The sequence below is a fragment of the Grammomys surdaster genome, unplaced genomic scaffold, assembly GCF_004785775.1.
Source record: "Grammomys surdaster isolate TR1022 unplaced genomic scaffold, NIH_TR_1.0 126153, whole genome shotgun sequence".
NCBI classification, from domain to species: Eukaryota; Metazoa; Chordata; class Mammalia; order Rodentia; family Muridae; genus Grammomys; species Grammomys surdaster.
The window spans coordinates 397,076-414,954 of NW_021620961.1; the positions used below are offsets into that span (position 1 = coordinate 397,076).

The window sequence follows — 17,879 nt, forward strand, 5'->3', positions numbered from 1 at the left end:
TCAGATATTGTTCATAAAATGAATTCCACTTACTAAAATCAAGTTGATTTCAGTGTGTCTGTGTGTCTGTGTGTCTCTGTGTGTGTGTGTGTGTGTGTGTACACACATGTGTATGCAGGTACATATGCATACATGTGGATATGTGTATAGAAATCATAGGACAACCTCATTCATACATGTGGATATGTGTATAGAAATCATAGGACAACCTCATTCATACATGTGCATATGTGTATAGAAATCATAGGACAACTTCATTCATATACATGTCCATATGTGTATAGAAATCATAGGATAACCTCATTCATATATGTGCATATGTGTATAGAAATCACAGGACAACCTCATTCATATACATGTGCATATGTGTATAGAAATCATAGGATAACCTCATTCATATACATGTGCATATGTGTATAGAATCATAGGACAACCTCATTCATATACATGTGCATATGTGTATAGAAATCATAGGACAACCTCATTCATATACATGTGCATATGTGTATAGAAACCATAGGACAACCTCAAGTATTGTTCCTCGGGTGGTCCCATCCACCTTTCCTACTGTCTAGTCTTTGGGCAGTGATGGCCTTTCGTGGCCTTTCATTGGCCAACACTTCATCCAATAGACTAGGCCATAAGTCCCAGATATATTGGGATGGTGAGTGGTCCTGCCTTGCCTGGCTTGTTCTTAGTGTGAGTATTGAACTCAGGTTTTCATGTTTGTGCAGCCAAGAGTTTATGGACTAAGTTACCCCTCCCCTACCCCCCCAGCTCCAACTGTAGTATTTACAGGAGACATTTATCATTTTATAGCCTTGGACCAGTTGAGTAACCTGCTTTTTATTTGTCTAATGTAAGTGCTGATGTTACCTTGCATGTTCTAAGAATGACTTTACATGATCTGTGCTAAGCACTTAACAATAATACCTAGGAAGACTTAGACTTTGTTGCTCAAGTACAGGTTGCTAAGATTTGAGTCTTACTTAGCCCTGCAGCCTGTGAACTGAAAACCCTGCACAATGCAACAATGCAAGTAGTCTTGCATCCTTGTGGGTCTCGGTAAAATTGGGGCTAATAATACCTGTCTAATATTTGGCTACTCTCTGAGAAGTGAATGACTCCCAGTAATCCCTAGGAACCATTAAGCCCAGTTTCTGGTAGACAGGAAGGCCTCAGCCCTGAGTCTGTGGTCACTGTGGTTGTAGTCATATTCCAGTACCCTCATAGATTCTGAACCTTAGACAACTAATGTTTACTACATTAGAAGTGCTAAAGGTAAACCAACAGATTGACATTTTAATTGCAGTGCCATGCATCTATGAACTGTTGGTACAACAGAGCTGGTGATTATAGACACCATTCTGTTACCATTAAAATACAGCATGAACTCAGTTTCCTGCTTAAAATAGTTTTATGTGTGAATATATTCCACATACCAAGATATTTACAATTAAATTTTATATCCAGGAGAAAATTGAACAAGATGGTACTGAATGTCACATTTCAAGATGGACTTTTTATTCCTTTCAAACATTTTATGCTTTGTGGAAGGAAATTCGTCAGTAAGGGGACAGACAGAGACATGGATATGGGTGACTTTTTAAGCACCTGGTGTTTGTGAAACTAAAATCTCCTGTCTAAACATTGGCTGCTTTACAATAGCTGACTGACCTTGTGAAGTTACTGTTCTGTGGATGATTACTGCGAAGCACCAGAGAAGTATCATGAATTGACATGAAGACATCCCCAACAGTGATGAGGCACATTTACACACTGGGTGCAGTGTTGCTCACTTGGGGCACAGGGCTATGAATATGGGTAGCTCAGTCCATCCATACCTGCATAATCTCTTTTCACCCTGTGTGAAAAAGGACATTGGTACCCTGTGGGGGAAAAAATATCTGGGAGATTTTTGCCCAAAAAACTGATGCCCAAAGCATCAGACATAATGCATCTAACGAGCTTTATACATAAATCAAAGCCATGTTGCTCTGCAGGGTATAAAAGAGACAAGGCTGACATCTCTGCCCTCTCTCCACTGGCACAGCTTACGAAAGGCATGGCACAAGCATCCTGGGACTCAAGGGTGGAACTCTTGCTTTGTCTATCTTACTCAACATTAAGAGAAACAGTAAGCTTGGCTTCCTGTGAGCGTGAAAAAGACCTCAAAGCTCTAAAGTGTGTTTGGGAATAGGAAAAAGGACAGTAGTACCTTCTTGGAGAGCAAGCCATAGGCTTTTACCTCTGCTCTAACTAAGGCAGAGAATGGGCTCACACAGTCGGGCCAAGGTGCAGCATTCTTTTTAACATCAGGAAAACCGGTGTCAGCACTGACCATGGAGGTGACAGGTGGCAGCCTGTTATTTTGTCCCCTATGGCATAGCAGTCATTGATTCTAAGGCATTCCATACATGCTTTGCTTGAACTGAGGGGATGCATGTGACTGTCATTTTACTGCCCTAATCTGGAAAGTCTACTGTAGCAATTAGTGTGCTTAAGACACAAGACTAGGGAATGAGGCCTACAGAGATGGGTAGTATGCATATATGGGCTTTTCTTACTTTTAATAAGAACTTCATTGACATAATTTCCTATCCATAAAGCTCATAATTCCGTGGTTTAGTAAATTCACAAAGATCTGAAAACTTCGTGACTTAAGCACAAGTATGTGCCTACTTAACAGTTTATTACGTAAAAACAAAAATCAATTCCATAAAATGTAACACAACAAATTAGAGAGCAGATAATATAATTATGTATACATTTCTCCCTCTCAATTAACCCTTAAGTCCAATAGAGAGTTGTCTCAGGTAACAAAAGTATGGTTTTTCATGGAAATACTTATTTCCTTTAATAATAAGTGTCTGGAACATTAAAAAGTGAGGAGGATTGCAGCCAAACTCTGTTGGTCCTGAACCATCCTGCCCTTGTGAAGATCCATCTGTGACTTCTAGACACTTAGACCAGAGTAGTATGTCTGTCCTTTTATTATTTTATTAGCAGAACAATGAGAATTCCAGAAGAGATGAGACTGAATAAGTCTCAAGTTGTGTGTGTGTGTGTGGTGGTTTTGTGTGTGCTGAAACACAAGAGATTCATTGTATGACTTTAAACTTGATCCTCTGTGTCTCAGTTCCATGTGCTAGGATTAGAAGACTGCACCATGCCTAATATAATACTCCACTACTATGTACGCAGTGAAGTGTGGAGGGAACCCTTCTCGGATCGAGTGTTTCCTCTGCCAAAGGAACCCATTCTCCTTAATACACTGCAGTTAAAAGCAAACCTTGGTTATGAGACATACTTTAACTAGGAATGATGCTGTTCTCAGTTTGAATCTGGGGATTGCACTCTGTTGGAGACAATGGCAGGAAGCCAGCCACTGTGGAAAGGTGAACATCTCCTGTCTTCCTCAGGCAGAATCATGTCTCCAGATCCCAGCTCACTGGAAGTGTTCTCCTGTTTTGAAATGCATTGATACCATCTCACATGTCTTCCCAGAAAAGCGTTGTGAAAAATTACATTCTAAGTTTAGTTTAGTTATTTCTTCAATTTTTTTATTGGTTTTCAGCATTACTTTCAAAATAAAAGCTGTCATGTGTAAGGGGAAGAAGGCCACTAGAGTTCATATTTCTGAGAAGTGACATTTTCATAGGTTTAAATATAATTATCATCTCAGTACTGATTAAAGCAGAAGTGTTTTGATGTTGTCTTAAAACAGCTGATTGTACAGAGTGAGATAAATACGTATTGACAATCTGCTAAAAAACAGTTCATCTGTTATCTTTCTGTATTTTTTTATTCTAAGACTCTTTTAATATATGTTTTATCTCTTGTTTCCTACATACACCAAACTCTTTCCAACTTGGACAAGTTCTTCCTCTCTTGGCCTAGGATGTGACTGTGTCTTTATATTTTTAGTATAACACATTTCAACTACATTTAATAAGTTAGCTGGGCATGGTGACAGACACTTGCAGTCTTAGCATTTGGGAGCCTGAGACAGGAGATTCTTAGGGGTTTACTGTCAACATGAGCTATGTCCTGTGACCTTGCTTCTCAAAACACAAGCAAGAAAACCACACCCTCCAGAACTTACCACAGCGTTACAAGGAAGTTAGCAAACTTTGCTATTCCTTTCATTGCACCTGTGGCTTTCACCAAGTCTACACATCAAGAGAGAAGTGGCTGGTCATGGACCATACTTTGAAGAAACTTTAGCACCATTTTCTGCCTTCTATCTTTTGAGGGTTGGGCATAGAGACAGGAAATAAGAAACTTAAAAGGAAAGCTTTCCTTGTCTTGTAGCTTTCCATTTGTGCCTGTTTCTTCCTGGTGTGGCACAGTCTAATCCCTACTAGGCTGTGAAAACTAATTATTACTGTAGTGAGGAATTTTGGGAGTCATAACCACTACAGCTTAAAATGCCAGTGACAGGAGTGTTTATACCTAGGAAGTAGCCAAAATTCTACAATTTATTTATTTTTCCAGATAAACACAAATTTTTTTTAGCAAACTCTTACATATCATTCAATTAAAAAAGAAAATATTTCCCCTCCAACACAAGGTACTCCCATCCTTACGGTGTTCTAGTTTTAAGCTTGTTGATAAGCAGGCTGAAAGTCAACATAGCAAACAGGAAATCAAGGTCGTGGAAACATCATAGTGGTAAGGTCTCTGTGCTCACTTACAGCACCATCTCAGAAGCACTGACTGGTGTAAAACTCATTTTACAGACCCATGTCCATCAGGTGCCATTTTATGAGAAACCTTTCTGCATAGGGAGGTGTGTGAATCAGGTCAAGTCTGATTACAATGACAGAGAACTGCACATTTCAGTACAAAGCCCAGGCAAATGAGGATACCTGCTACAGTGGTTCTCAATCTATTGGTCGTGACCCTTTTGGTGTTCAAATAGCTCTTTGACAAGAGTCACATAAGATGATTGGAAAACACAGATATTTGCATTACAATTCATAACAGTAGCAAAGTTACAGTTATGAAATAGCAATGTAGTTTTTAATGGTTGTAAATATAATGGTAATAATTTTCGTGGTAATTTTAATGGCTGGGGTTCACCATAATATGAGTAACTATGCTAAAGGTAGTGGTCTTCCATTAGGAACACAGAATTAGGAATGCTGAGAATCATTGTGCTGGAGACTTCTATAAAAAATTCATATACATCATCCTTCTGAGTCTGTGACTTTAATAAGGTACACAGCTGCTTGTGTGGTTTGTTGATATTTCAACCTGTATTTGGAACATGAGGTTTAAACTCCAGCTTCCTGGCCTAATTTGCATGATTATATTTAGTACAACATGATTACTAGATAATAAATATTTGATTTATTTCCTGATAGACTAATTTTCTTATTGTTTTTATGACTACTTTGTTAGCACTCATAATTCGTGATGAATGTGATTTCTCCTAGAAGTATGTGGTTTTAGCATAGGAGAAAACACATTTTTAAAAAAGAACCACTTATCTAATGTGTTGATTTAAAATTTGTTTCATCTATAAGAACCAAACAAATATTCACCTACAGAATATAGTTTTTGTTCAGATAAATTATGCTCTTGGAATGTTGCCATATCACAACTGTTAAATTTGTAGCAATAACTTGATTTTTAAAAAATGGATTTTTAAAAAATAGATTTTTAAAAAATGGGTTTTTATGCTTATTTTACTAGTATTATAATTTGTTTGTTTGTTTCTTTGTTTGCTTGCTTATTTCTTCTTGTTGTTGCTGGTGGTTTAGAGCTTGCTAGACTAGACTTGAGCCTGTGAGTATATTCTTGTCCCTGTTTCCCAGGTATTGGCAGGTATGCACCACCCACATCGTGGTTGTTTTAAATGACACTGACATCAGAGTTTTCCATTATTATGGTTTAATGTAGACCACAATTTATTTGAAAGAAGTATTGATGATCAACACACTTTAGTACAATTGATTTGAATGTCTTTGCTTTTATTTTTAATTTTATTTCACTGTGAAGTTAGATAGGTAACGATTTATTTCTAAAGCAAATTGTATTTGTCTTTCTGCTCTCCAATTAGAAAATAAAAATACAAAACGGGATCTAAAAAGAGGTACATTTGTATTATGTATGTCTATGTATTATGTTTAGTTATCATGTTTCCTAGAATATGTAGAAAGTCATGCTTTGAGAATTTTTTCTCCACATTCTGAGAATCTCCATCTCCTAATTTTATCCATTAAACCCTAATATCGGAAGCAGCTCCATCCAGTGGCTGTCTGCTAGATGCGGAAGGGAGGGGTACACTTTTGTCCAGTTCTTCCAGGCTCACACAGACCCACCCACATCCCCTCCCACACACACTACGCATTTGCCTTTGTTTTATTCCATTACCTAACCTATGCCTGGAGCTCTGGCACTGTTACTCAGTGAGTGGGAGACACTCTGAGGACATGCCTCTTGTACCAGAGCCAACATGGATGGATTTTGCTGACAGGCTCTGTTGACGGAGGGCCCGTGTCAGTAGATCCAAAACTTCTGTTTCTCTTGTGGCTACACTACAAATCCAGTGCAGGACACCGCTGTCCATTATTGGCGTTAATACAACCAAAGAACAGATTGCTGGGAAGTAATATCAAATTAGGAACAAATGAGGGTGCTAAAGCACGTATAATCTCAGCCCCCAAAAGGAAGAGGAGGCAGCCCACCATAGGCCTACCAGCTCCTGGAATTGAGTGCTTCCACATGGAAACTGGGAAAGTCAGAATTGTTTTAAATGCTTGCTATGACGTGGAGTGGACCCTGTAAAGCTCTGTTTGAGGCTCTCTAGGGTTAGAAACTTGCCTGCGTTTTGTGAATTTTTGTCTTTAGTTGATTATGACAGTGTGTTGATTGACACAGGGGATCTGAATGGGGATGGAGCGTCTTTTGGGATACAATGTCCAAGATAGTATCACCAACAAAAAAACAAACAAACAAAAAATTGATCAGGCCAGGGAATGGCAGAAAGGGAGGGCAGTAGGTAAAAATAGTACAGTGGGAACTTAAAAGCAAGAGGTACCTCTCCACGAGGTGGGAGCAGGCTTGGAGCCTCCTCCCCTTTGGCTCTCAGGAATTTTCTTCAAAAACAGGGATTCCTTTTGGCTGCCACAGATGATTTCTTTCTTTCTTTCTTTTTTTTTTTTATTTGTTTAAAGGAAGTTATGCAATCTTGGAGTGTTCCAAGGGAGCATAAGGAATGATTTTTTTAGGTTGCTGCGACCCAAGGATTAATAATTCTTTATAAGAATAAGCAGTCTATCTTCCTGTCTCATGTTTACTATTTCTAACCTACAGGTTCTGGGTCTGATACAGCTTCTATCTTTTAGAAAGGTATTTTCCCTTTGGGTAAGTTAGGAAAATCCAGTCTAAACAGAAGTATGTGTGTCAGGAGTCAGCTACCAAGGGTAGAGAGCAAACCCCCAAAGAGAGATGGAGCTATTGTTCTATTTGCAGCAAAAGTAGATATGTGGAAAGTCTGGAGTCCTAACTTCAAATAGTGGGGAACTTTTAAAATACAACTGAGTGAATTGCTGCATTTTAAACCAATGGGGATTATGGAGCTGATTTTGGAGACAGGGGCAAGATAGACTGACAGGTAAGATGTGTTTTAATGTAAACTAATGCGCAGTATATATTAATAAATTTGAATGTGTTAGCTGTATGTTACTGTTTGGAACATTACAGACTAAGGGTCAGATAAAAATACACAAATAAAAAATTTCTTAGAGTTACCATGGTTGACTGTCAGTCACTCTCCCAGATGTTACATATGTTGTCAGGTTTAGTCAGTGGACAGGCTGGAAACATTAAAAGTAAGTGTGATTAGTTATGCATGAGTCTAGGCGATCATTGACTAAGAAAAACAGTCAGAAGTTGGAGAGAACTTAAGTGCTGGCATCACATCACAAGCAATCCTTTTAGGTCAAAGTTGATTCAAGGTTGTTTTAGGAGATGTTTCTTTTTAAGAGAATTTTTTTTTAAGAGATACTTTTTATCCTTAAATCGAGCAAAGAATCTTGTCACTTCTAGCCCAAATCCTTTAGCGGCTACCGCATCCTACACATGAAACCAGCCAAGAATGTCTTGTTCTGTGGGAGAGGTGACTCTGAAGTCTGAGGGGGTCATTCAGTTCCTCAGGGAAGACTGAGTAGGTGCCACCTACTCTGCTCAGCCCAGGTCACCACTGGGAAGATCAGGGCTTAAGATGAGTAAGTACAGAAACAGCCAGAAGATGTCTTTTCTTGCTAAATGTGGTTCCCCACGTCTCCTCTGATTAGAGGTATGCTCTGAACAAGCCGAGACCGGGCCATGCCGCGCAATGATCTCCCGCTGGTACTTTGATGTCACTGAAGGGAAGTGTGCCCCATTCTTTTACGGCGGATGTGGCGGCAACAGGAACAACTTTGACACGGAAGAGTACTGCATGGCGGTGTGTGGCAGCGTGTGTAAGTGGACCCTCACTCCAGCCTGGCCACCTCTTGTCTTTCTCGCCACTGGCTCTGCTCTTTGTACCAGATTGAGTTTTCCCCTTGGTCTCGGGAATGGGCCTGTTGCTACCACTAACCACATTCCTGTCAATTTCTCTAATTACCAGAAGCCTCCTCCACAGTGTGTTCAGTCATGAGCACATTTCTCCGTCTATCTCTAATAAAGCATGGCCTTGGGCGTATTCTGTTATAGTCATGTTAGATTCTTCTTTCAACTCGTAGGAACTTCTGACTGCTTCTCTCTACAAAAGGACTAGAGGGGATTCTGTCTTCTTCAGTCCTTCCTGCAAATGCATAAATGCCTGTGTCTGTCTATGTGCATATATGCATTCATGTTTCTGCATGCGTACATGGGCCATAGTCTCTCACTGGTAGCTGGCTTATGACGCTTCAATTGTCTTGGTAAGATTGCTGTGGAGAATTCCTTTGTTATTTCATCACATTTTTTTTAAACTTCATTCTGATAATGAAATTTAATTGAATTGAGCTCATGCAGCCTCAGATGCTATCATAGAGTTTCATGACTGTGAAGAGACTTCTTGACCACAGCAGTTCTTATAAAGGACAACATTTAATTGGGGATGGGTTATAGTTCAGAGCCCATTATCATCATGATGGGAAGCATGGAGCACATAGTCAAACATGTGCTGGACAGGTAGCTGAGAGTTCTTCACCTGGATCCATAGGCAGGAGGAAGAAGAGAGGCACCGGGCCTGGCTAGAGCTTCTGAAACCTCACAGCCCATCCTCAGTGACAGACTTCCTCCAACAAGGACATATTTCCTAATAGTGCCATTCTGTAGGGGCCTATGTGGCCCATTTTTATTCAAACTACCACGGGTGCCCATGTTGTTCCCTGAATGAACCCAGAGCACATATTCTGACAATTAGGTAGATGAGAACTAGGAATGTGGACCATTTAATAAAAGTTCTTGTCATGCAAATGTGAGGACCTAAGTTCAAATCCCCCGAATGCACATAAACCAAATGTATAGTCTGTACCTCCATAATGCTTGCACTTGTAAAGGGAGACGGGAGGCAGCAGCTAGAGAAACACCTGAAGTCTGGGACCAGCTAGTCTGGGCTACATAGTTGAAATAGACTGTCCCAAACAAGGTAGAAAGCATATGACTTGTGACTGTCACATGGACTCTGTGGCATGCACAATCACACCCAAATGTTCATGTACATACACACAAAAAGAGTAATGCTAGCAACTCTCAGTGGCATAGGCTGAGGGAAATAACTTGAAGTGTCTCTCTTGAAATATCGAACTGTCTTTACAATGGGAGAAAATATGAAGTCCCTATGATTTCATGTAAGACAAAATATTCCCCAGAGACTCAGTCCTCAAGAAGCCATGTCTCAGATATTTGGAATATCTCCTTTTGTTAGTAGCCTTTCAAGTGAAGTCCTCAGTTGAATTTGTTTATTCCTGACCATAAGTTGAAAATATGAACTATTCAAGGATCTTGGTCACTGTGCATGTCTTTCTTGAGAGATTCTTGCATTTTAATTCCTGGATTTGTAGGGAGACAATCTCTGCCCAGGAATACCTGGGAAATTTTGGACAGTTTTCCAACTGAATCATAGAATCAAGCAAAACAATAAAGATTTTGCTCCATTAAGACCTCACACTGTGACATAGTCAGTAGCTGTTTGGGACCTAGAAAGCTCTTGTTTGGTCTCCTAGGAGATGATGACTCCACTTCAGTACCCTGAGGCAACAAGTGTAGAGGCTCTGACTTCAAGTGGATGCTTGTAGCCCCTAGCTGAAGATGCCTGCACTCATTTTTACCTAGAGGTTAATTGGATTAGGTAACATGGACACAATGAAGGATTCTGGAGCCTGGAGCCTTTGAAACAAAGGGCCTTTGTTCCAGAGGCTCTAAAGGGTTTAGCTGCTAGGTAAAGATTTCCTGGCAAAGTTCTCAGGTTTTTCTCCTTTCCCTAAGATAGGTTTGGTTTCTGGAATATCATATTCTAGCGACGAGGAAGTTTGCTTTATATTATTAGCAGAGATTAATTCACCTCATGATTTGGACACTGTCTTCTTACCAACCCTAGTGTAAACCCCATTAGTTTTTTTGTTTTTTCCATTAGATTACTCTGGGCAGGGAATAAAACATTACATACCAGGGGTTGGGGCATACATACACTTTATGGACTGATTTGTAAAAAGTCAGTGATGCCCACAGGGTTTTTTTCCAGAAGGCCAGTAGTTCTGATTTAGTTCTTACAGAGTCTGGTTACAGTGTATCAAGGAAGCAAAGATACAGCTGGGTACCAGACTCTGGTTTGATTCTCAGAACCTTTAGAGGAAAAAGGCAGCAGATGGGAGGGCTGGAGAGATCCTTCAGTCTGGGTTTTTTTAAAAAAAAAAAATTGATAAAAGCAAGAGAACGTGAGTTCAGGTCTCCAGCATTCACTGAGCATGGTATTCTTAGCACTTAGAAGGCAGAGACAGGAGGATGCCTGGGACTTGCTAGGCAGCCAGTTTAGCCAATCAGCAAGCTACATGTTCATCGAGAGACTTTGTCTAGAACAATATGGGGATCAATGATCGGGAAAGATTTATCTGGTCTCCACACACATGAGTGCGTAACCTGTGCACATAGACATTACAAACACATACAGTACACACAGTAATAAAACTTTTAAAAGAAGGAAAGAGAACAATGGGGTTGAAGGTCCGTTAGATGGGTGGATATCTCTGCCAGGCATCAGAAGTGTCCCCATGAACAAGTGAGATTCAAGGAGCTACCACTGAGGTAGGCTCTGAGGGAATTGAGGATCATTGGTGCTAATGACGGAGAAGAGACCCTACGTCCTCCTGCAGATTGCCCAGTGCCCTGTCAGTGGCAAAATGGGTGGTAATTCCACAATACTGACCTTTAGAAGTAACAAATCTCATCTGTGTTTCCTTGATTCTTTGTTTGGGTTTTCATTTTAGTTTAATGATTCCCCTCCGCCCCCATTTTGTTTGTTTTGTTTTGAGTTCTATGAGTGTGTTTCTGCCATCGTTCCTATGTTTCTGTTTTTATTTTTAGTTATGTCCTCTCATTTTCTCCATAGCATCCCAAAGTTTACTCAAGACTACCAGTGAACCTCTTCCCCAAGATCCTGTTAAACGTATGTTGTCATTGACTTGGGGGAGGGGCAAGGGAAGAGTTTGTTGCATGGCCGGATGTGACCTTCACTTGCATCATCTGCTTGGCATGGGTTTTGTGATTCTTGACCAGGTACCTTTTGATGGAGACTCTCTTCCCATTGTCTTGCTTGTCATTTCATCCAGTTTTACTAGGCAACTTCAGATGTTGGGCAGAAAAGCCTCCGCTTAAACCATTTATACTTCTGATGGAATTCCTTACTGATTTGTGTTGTTCTGTGAGATATCATACATATAGTATTTCTTGATTTGGCAGAACTGTTTTTTTAATTTCCTGAAAGCCATCAATAAATAGATGAAGTCCTATTCGTTAATAGAGGTACCGGTCCCTAAAAATTTAATGTTCTATATCAAAGACAAATTTGTGTGCACATTTCAAGTTTCCTGTGTTAAATGACAACTGTAAAGCATTGGGAGGTGAAAGATCAGTCACATAGATTTCAGGACTACCCTTCCTTCCACACCTCCCACCCTCAGAACGGACACTGGTTGGTACCAGGTGTTCCACTTAGGGAACTTACTAGGAAAGAAAAAAGAAATTTCCTATAAAAAGATATCGCTTCAACCAAATACTCTTGGTCTTGACAACCTCTTGCTTTCTGGTTGCCAAATCAGTCTAATTTCATTTTCAAATGTCATATCTTACACATCAAAATATTCGTTTTTAAAATTCAGTCTGTATTTAGAAATGGATTCTTCCTCTCCAGGGATGGTCTATATTGTTGATACTTACTGAGGCTTGAAGAAGAGACACAATTTCAGCTAGAAATTGTATAATTAAAATTTGCCTCTGTCACTATTACCCTGGGGTTGGGGGAAAATTCTAACCTCAAAACTGATAAAAAAATAATAATAATAATGATTTTTTAAAAAAATAGTTTGAATGACTATATCATCCTATACCATTATTTTTTCAGTGGCCCCCATAAGATATTACTGTTAATTCAAATAATGGGATAATATTTGAAAGACGTGGGTTTTTTATTGACACAATAAACCCATTTCCTGATATTGTGAAACTGTTCCTGTAAAACCTTAAGTCTGGCAAGCGAGTGGTACAGGGAAACACTCCAGTCCTCACACCCAAGAACTGGGAAAACATTATTTGTGTGTGTTGTGTTGTTCCCAGGATTTTCAAAGATCACAGATCTTTTTCTGGCACACTCATGTACATTTTCCTTGCATCCTTTGTGCATATGAGAACATCTGAGGCCTAACACTCTTCATGAGCCTTCTGCAGGCATCAACCACGAGAGGGCCATGTCTGAAAACTAATGGCACTCTGGCTGTGCTCCACACCAAATGGCTCAGCATTTGGTTCTGACATTTTCTAGGTTAGACAGTTTCTGATGTTCAGAAAGCACGTTTTCAAAACATATAAGAAACCACAAAAAGCTGGAAAATGCTAATGTGCCTCCCCAAGAAGGCCATGCATGTGAGTAGCAATGGTGATTGGTTCTCTTCCATTATATTTCCTTTCAGTATATAAAAGACTGTCAGTTTTCATTCTTCTTCATTGATTAGAAGTAAACATTGTTTGATAATTTATTTTTATAAAATATACATAATGTTTTCCAGACAGATATTGGAGGTCTCGCTTTCTTCTCCCACTTGTGGTATAGTGCAGACCCTGACACCCTTCCATCCTGGGAGGATGAGGTGATTTTGTGAGCTATATTTCTTGTCTCCCTACAGAGACTATTCAATCACAGCAAGTGAAGGGTTTTGCAGTGCTAGTACCAACATACGGGGGGAAAAACATATAATTTCTAGTTATTTATAGCTGTGTGGCTGTGCTGCCTTATTTATAGCTAAGCCACACATTTGAATTGAAAAAGTCATGGTCACCTGGAGGTCAAATGCAGATCGCAGCCTCGATTCTGAGAAAATATGAGCAGAATGAGGAGAGGTGCCGGCCTGTTCCATTGGAAAACTCCGGCTTAGGCATAGCTTCTTCACCTGCTTAGAGTTAATTGAATGGCATCTCTTTGCTCTGAGGTGATTGGTTCTAAAGATGTTCTGTCTGAAGTGCTGCTAGTGAGAAAATAAATGCTAAGTGAGCTAGAAAAAGCCCTTCCATTGAACTGCTTTAAGACTACATGTACAGAGAACTGTGCATTTGGCCTGCATCATGAATCATTTCCTGACAAGGCTTAATGCTGTAATCAGGCATTGCATGATTTTAACTTTTCCCCATAAAAAAAAAACAACATTGAAAAGCACCACAATTTTCAGGACACTTATTTATTGTGGCTGCTCTCACAGAGGCCTCTTCTCCATAGTCAGTGTAAGCGAGAGGTACGAGACTGAAGAGTTGTCTTACTCATAAACGTGGGTTCCTGTCTCCTTGAAAAGCCTTTCCATTTGAGGTAAAGAACCTCCTCTCCCTTAGCAGTTTCTGAGGTCAGCTCTGCATCTGAGTTGATACACAGACCTCACTTCTAGTCCCTGCAATGCAGGATTTATAAGATAGTAAAAGTTATTATGTAAATATTTGACCAGCTGATAGGTCTTGACTGAAGGTGAGGATAGCATTGTCTGTCCATGTACTGTCTCCATCAGACTGCATTTCAAACACCAACAGACAAACTCCATGAGGAAGACAAAGATTGTTACACCATTTTTTTTCTGATTTATTTATTTATTCTATGGATGTGAGTGCTCTATCTGCCTATATGTCTGCATGCCAAAAGAGGGCATCAGATTCCAGTATAGATGTTTGTGAGCCACCAAGTGCTTGCTGGGAATCCAACACAGGACCTCTGTGAGAGCTGCTGAGTCATCTGTCATTCCCAGTTACACCAATTTTTTAGTCGGCTGATGGTCTGGGGAATTTGCCTCATAGGGTGACCAATTTCTGGTTACGTTTGTGTTGTAAACCTTGGCACAAGGGTTTCTTTGAGGCTTGTCACTTTGTTTCAGATAATTCATGCTATACATACAGGTGCTTAGCAGTGTTCCAGATCCCCGCCACCCATACACCATTATCTACCTATAATGACTATCAATTCTCCAGAATTTGCTAAGTCTGTGCAGGAAGCAGGTTACACACATCACCTCAGGCCTGTGGGCTCCAGGGATCAATGAGGTGCTCCCACTTTTCCACCATGCTGCGTTATACCACAGCACCCAGATGTAGCTCTGTTGTAGTCTAGTGTTCTCTTCATCCCTGACCTGACTGAAAATTGTAACTACGTTCATATATAGACTTGTGATTCACAGATGGAAAGTCCTGTTGAAATAAAAGGATGTCTGTGGCCTCTAACTCTCAACAGATGTTTATGAACCTGTTAGACCACCTTCCTACATCCCAAATGCTGTTGCTGTCTGATCAGTTGTTTTTCTAAAGTACTGTAAGCTACAGCAGGGGGTGCAGAAGGTAGACCAGCAAGCTCTGTTAATCCTGGTTCACCTGCACACCCTTCCCCTCTTTGTTTCATCCTGGTTTCCATTATCCCAGGATGAGAAGAGCTGTCTGTAGAGATGCTTGAGACTCTTGCTTCTTGTTTACCTCTATCTTGGTATTGTGTTTCTGGTCTTAGATCCATGATTACAGAATGTAGGGGGAGGTCTGGCCCCATACATGGTTACAGCAGGGGAAAAGATGACTTTGTCCACACATAGTATGATCCAGTAGTCCCATAGAAGTTTGTTGTATCAGAAGGTTATGATTTGCAAGCAATATCTAACTCATGCCAGCATGAATGGGGTCTACCAGTGTAACCCTTAGCCATTGTCCTTGGCTAGTTTTGAGCTATTGTTTTAAATTATTCTTTATTTATTCTTCTAGCTGTGAAGTAATAGGCATCAATTTATTAGCACATCATAGAATACTAGCAATGGAACTATGATATTCTCTTAGACTGTCAAACTGTATTAAAAACAATTGTTAGGCTAGGTATGGTTAGCACACTCCTTTAATCCCTGAACTCAAGAGGAAGAAGCAGATGGATCTCTGTAAGTTTGAGGCCAAGCTGGGCTACAGAGTTACTTCCAGGCTAGTCAGAGCTATATAATGAGACCTTATTTCAAAATAATAATAATAGTAATTATTATTGTTTAAATAATTTCTGTACAGATATGTACTTCTTCCATTAGCTACTTGATAAAAGTATGGAAGTGGGTCCTTTTTATTAAAGGAATTGGCCATGCTTTTCTGTCAGGTCACTGATAAAGGGGTATCGAGGAATGGTTTTATTAAAGGGATTAGACATGTTTTTCTGTCCGGCAGTATAGTCACTATCATATCTACACACTGCTGCAACCACAGACGGTAAATAAGTAAGTAGTCATGACTGTGTGGTTTCCATGGCAGCCAGCAGTCTGAGGAGATAGCTCTGTTGATGACATGCCCACTAGGCAACCATGAGGACCTGAGTTTGGATCCTGGCATTCACATGCAGAGTCAGGGACTGCAGCACAGAAGTCTGGAACCCTGGTGCTAGAATAGAACGTGAAGCCAGACCAGCCAGTTGGCTCACTCCAAGTTTAGTGAAAGACCTGCTTTTAAACCTAAGAAAAACAGGTAAATAAAATAAGGGGCGGCTGAAGAAGGCACCGTACAGTGGCTTCTAGCCTTTGCATGCACACATGCATAAAATGAAAAGCACCCAACAGGCACACATTTGCTTTAATACCAAGATTACTTTTATTAACCCAGAGTGTGCCAGTGCTACCGCTAAGCCTTTTGAGAGATTCTAGCAGGATAGTTTAAGCAGGCCACATTCAGTAATTTACTTGCAGGATAAGAGATGTGGTAGGTAGGATTAAATCTCAGCATATGAGTGAATTGGGAAAGATAGCTCTGGAAGGCTGGGGTACGTTTAAATTGGTTTTATCCTTGAGACCTTCATAGAAGTTAAGGGTCCATCAGCACTCACTGTCAGAATTTCTGTGGTATGACTAGTAGGGAAGACTGACATTCTGAACTCTTCTGTTAAATATTGAGCAGTTATAACTGGCCATGTCTTTGTGAACCACTGGTAATGAAGTCAAGGAGGCTTCCAGCAAACTAACGAGAAACAATACCTTATGGTTAAGAGATTTTGGCTTCCAGTTACTATTACTCTTGTTTTATATCTTTCTGTCTGTTTGGTAGCTGTTTCTATTCAGACTACAGATAGCATTTAAGTCAAGGGAGTATAGCTATGAATAAAAATAATGCCAACATTTATCCTCCCTCATTCATTTCACATATCTGACACACTTGTACTGTGTCAGTACAAGTACACAGACATAAAAAAGAAATGTAGCTGGACTGGTGAAGAGTAAGCAGAGTGTAGATTACATTTTTATTACCTTCTGTCCACACAGTACATTCATAGTGTTCTCCAGCAGCGGTGATCGAACTGGACATAAAAGAAGAGAGGCTCAGGAGCGCATGGGTAAAGAACCTTCGCTCCTCTTTAAAATCTAGTATTCAACTGAAAGAACACTCTCTTTTATTTTCCCATTAAGAATGGCTCATCTATCTCAAACTTGGTAGGAATGGTCGATATTTAGGTTTTGAATGGAATGCACTAAAAGTTTTAGCTACTTTGAAATTAGAGCGATGAAGGAAACTTTTGTAAAAAAAAAAAAAAAAAAAAAGGTTTTAAGTGGAGATGGCATTTTGAAAGCTTTGTCACACAGAGATTACATTTCCCCATAAAATCCTTCCTTACAGGTTTATAGTTCACTCATACATAAATTACCCATGCTGCCATATCCCATAACTCATAGCTATTTCAAGGAATGGCATTACTAGCTCTCAATCAAATAGAGTTTTCAATGATAAGGCAGTGAGTTGTGTAAGTCTTCACTGTTATCTTTGCTTGCCGGTGTTGTATAGATAAGCCGCTCTCTGTTGGGGAAAAGAATATATCAAATGGATGCTATTCGTGGAGTTTTGTCTAGGAATCACTCTTGTGTTGTAGATTAGATGGTCAAGGACATTACATCTGATCCCCCCACACACACACCCAACATACACAAAATAAAATAAGTAAATGTAAAACTAATATTAAAAGAAATCGTGTCACCCTGTAAATTGAGAAGCCAAATGAACATGAAAACTGTAGGGATTTTTTTTCCCCAATATCTTAATTGTCAGTGTGAAGATGGACTGGCTTCCAGTCAGCCCTTTGTCTCCATGGCTTCCTTATCTAAGTATTCAACCAATCATGAGTCAAAAATAAATGCCTCTGTACTGAGCAT

At 39.9% G+C, this 17,879-nt stretch overlaps 1 protein-coding gene across 6 annotated transcripts in view; it reads left to right on the plus strand.

Moving 5' to 3' along the window:
• Window positions 1-17,879, plus strand: part of App (amyloid beta precursor protein) — a 223,339-nt gene that overhangs the window by 125,350 nt on the left and 80,110 nt on the right. For 2 of the 6 annotated variants that reach the window (XM_028757201.1, XM_028757202.1), the window contains exons 7-8: window positions 8,307-8,474; window positions 11,591-11,647. The exons of 2 other annotated variants lie outside the window; for them this stretch is intronic. In XM_028757201.1, coding sequence (XP_028613034.1) covers window positions 8,307-8,474; window positions 11,591-11,647 — 225 coding nt within the window. The remainder of the gene's footprint in view (window positions 1-8,306; window positions 8,475-11,590; window positions 11,648-17,879) is intronic. 2 more of the 6 variants (XM_028757203.1, XM_028757204.1) reach the window with 1 other exon arrangement.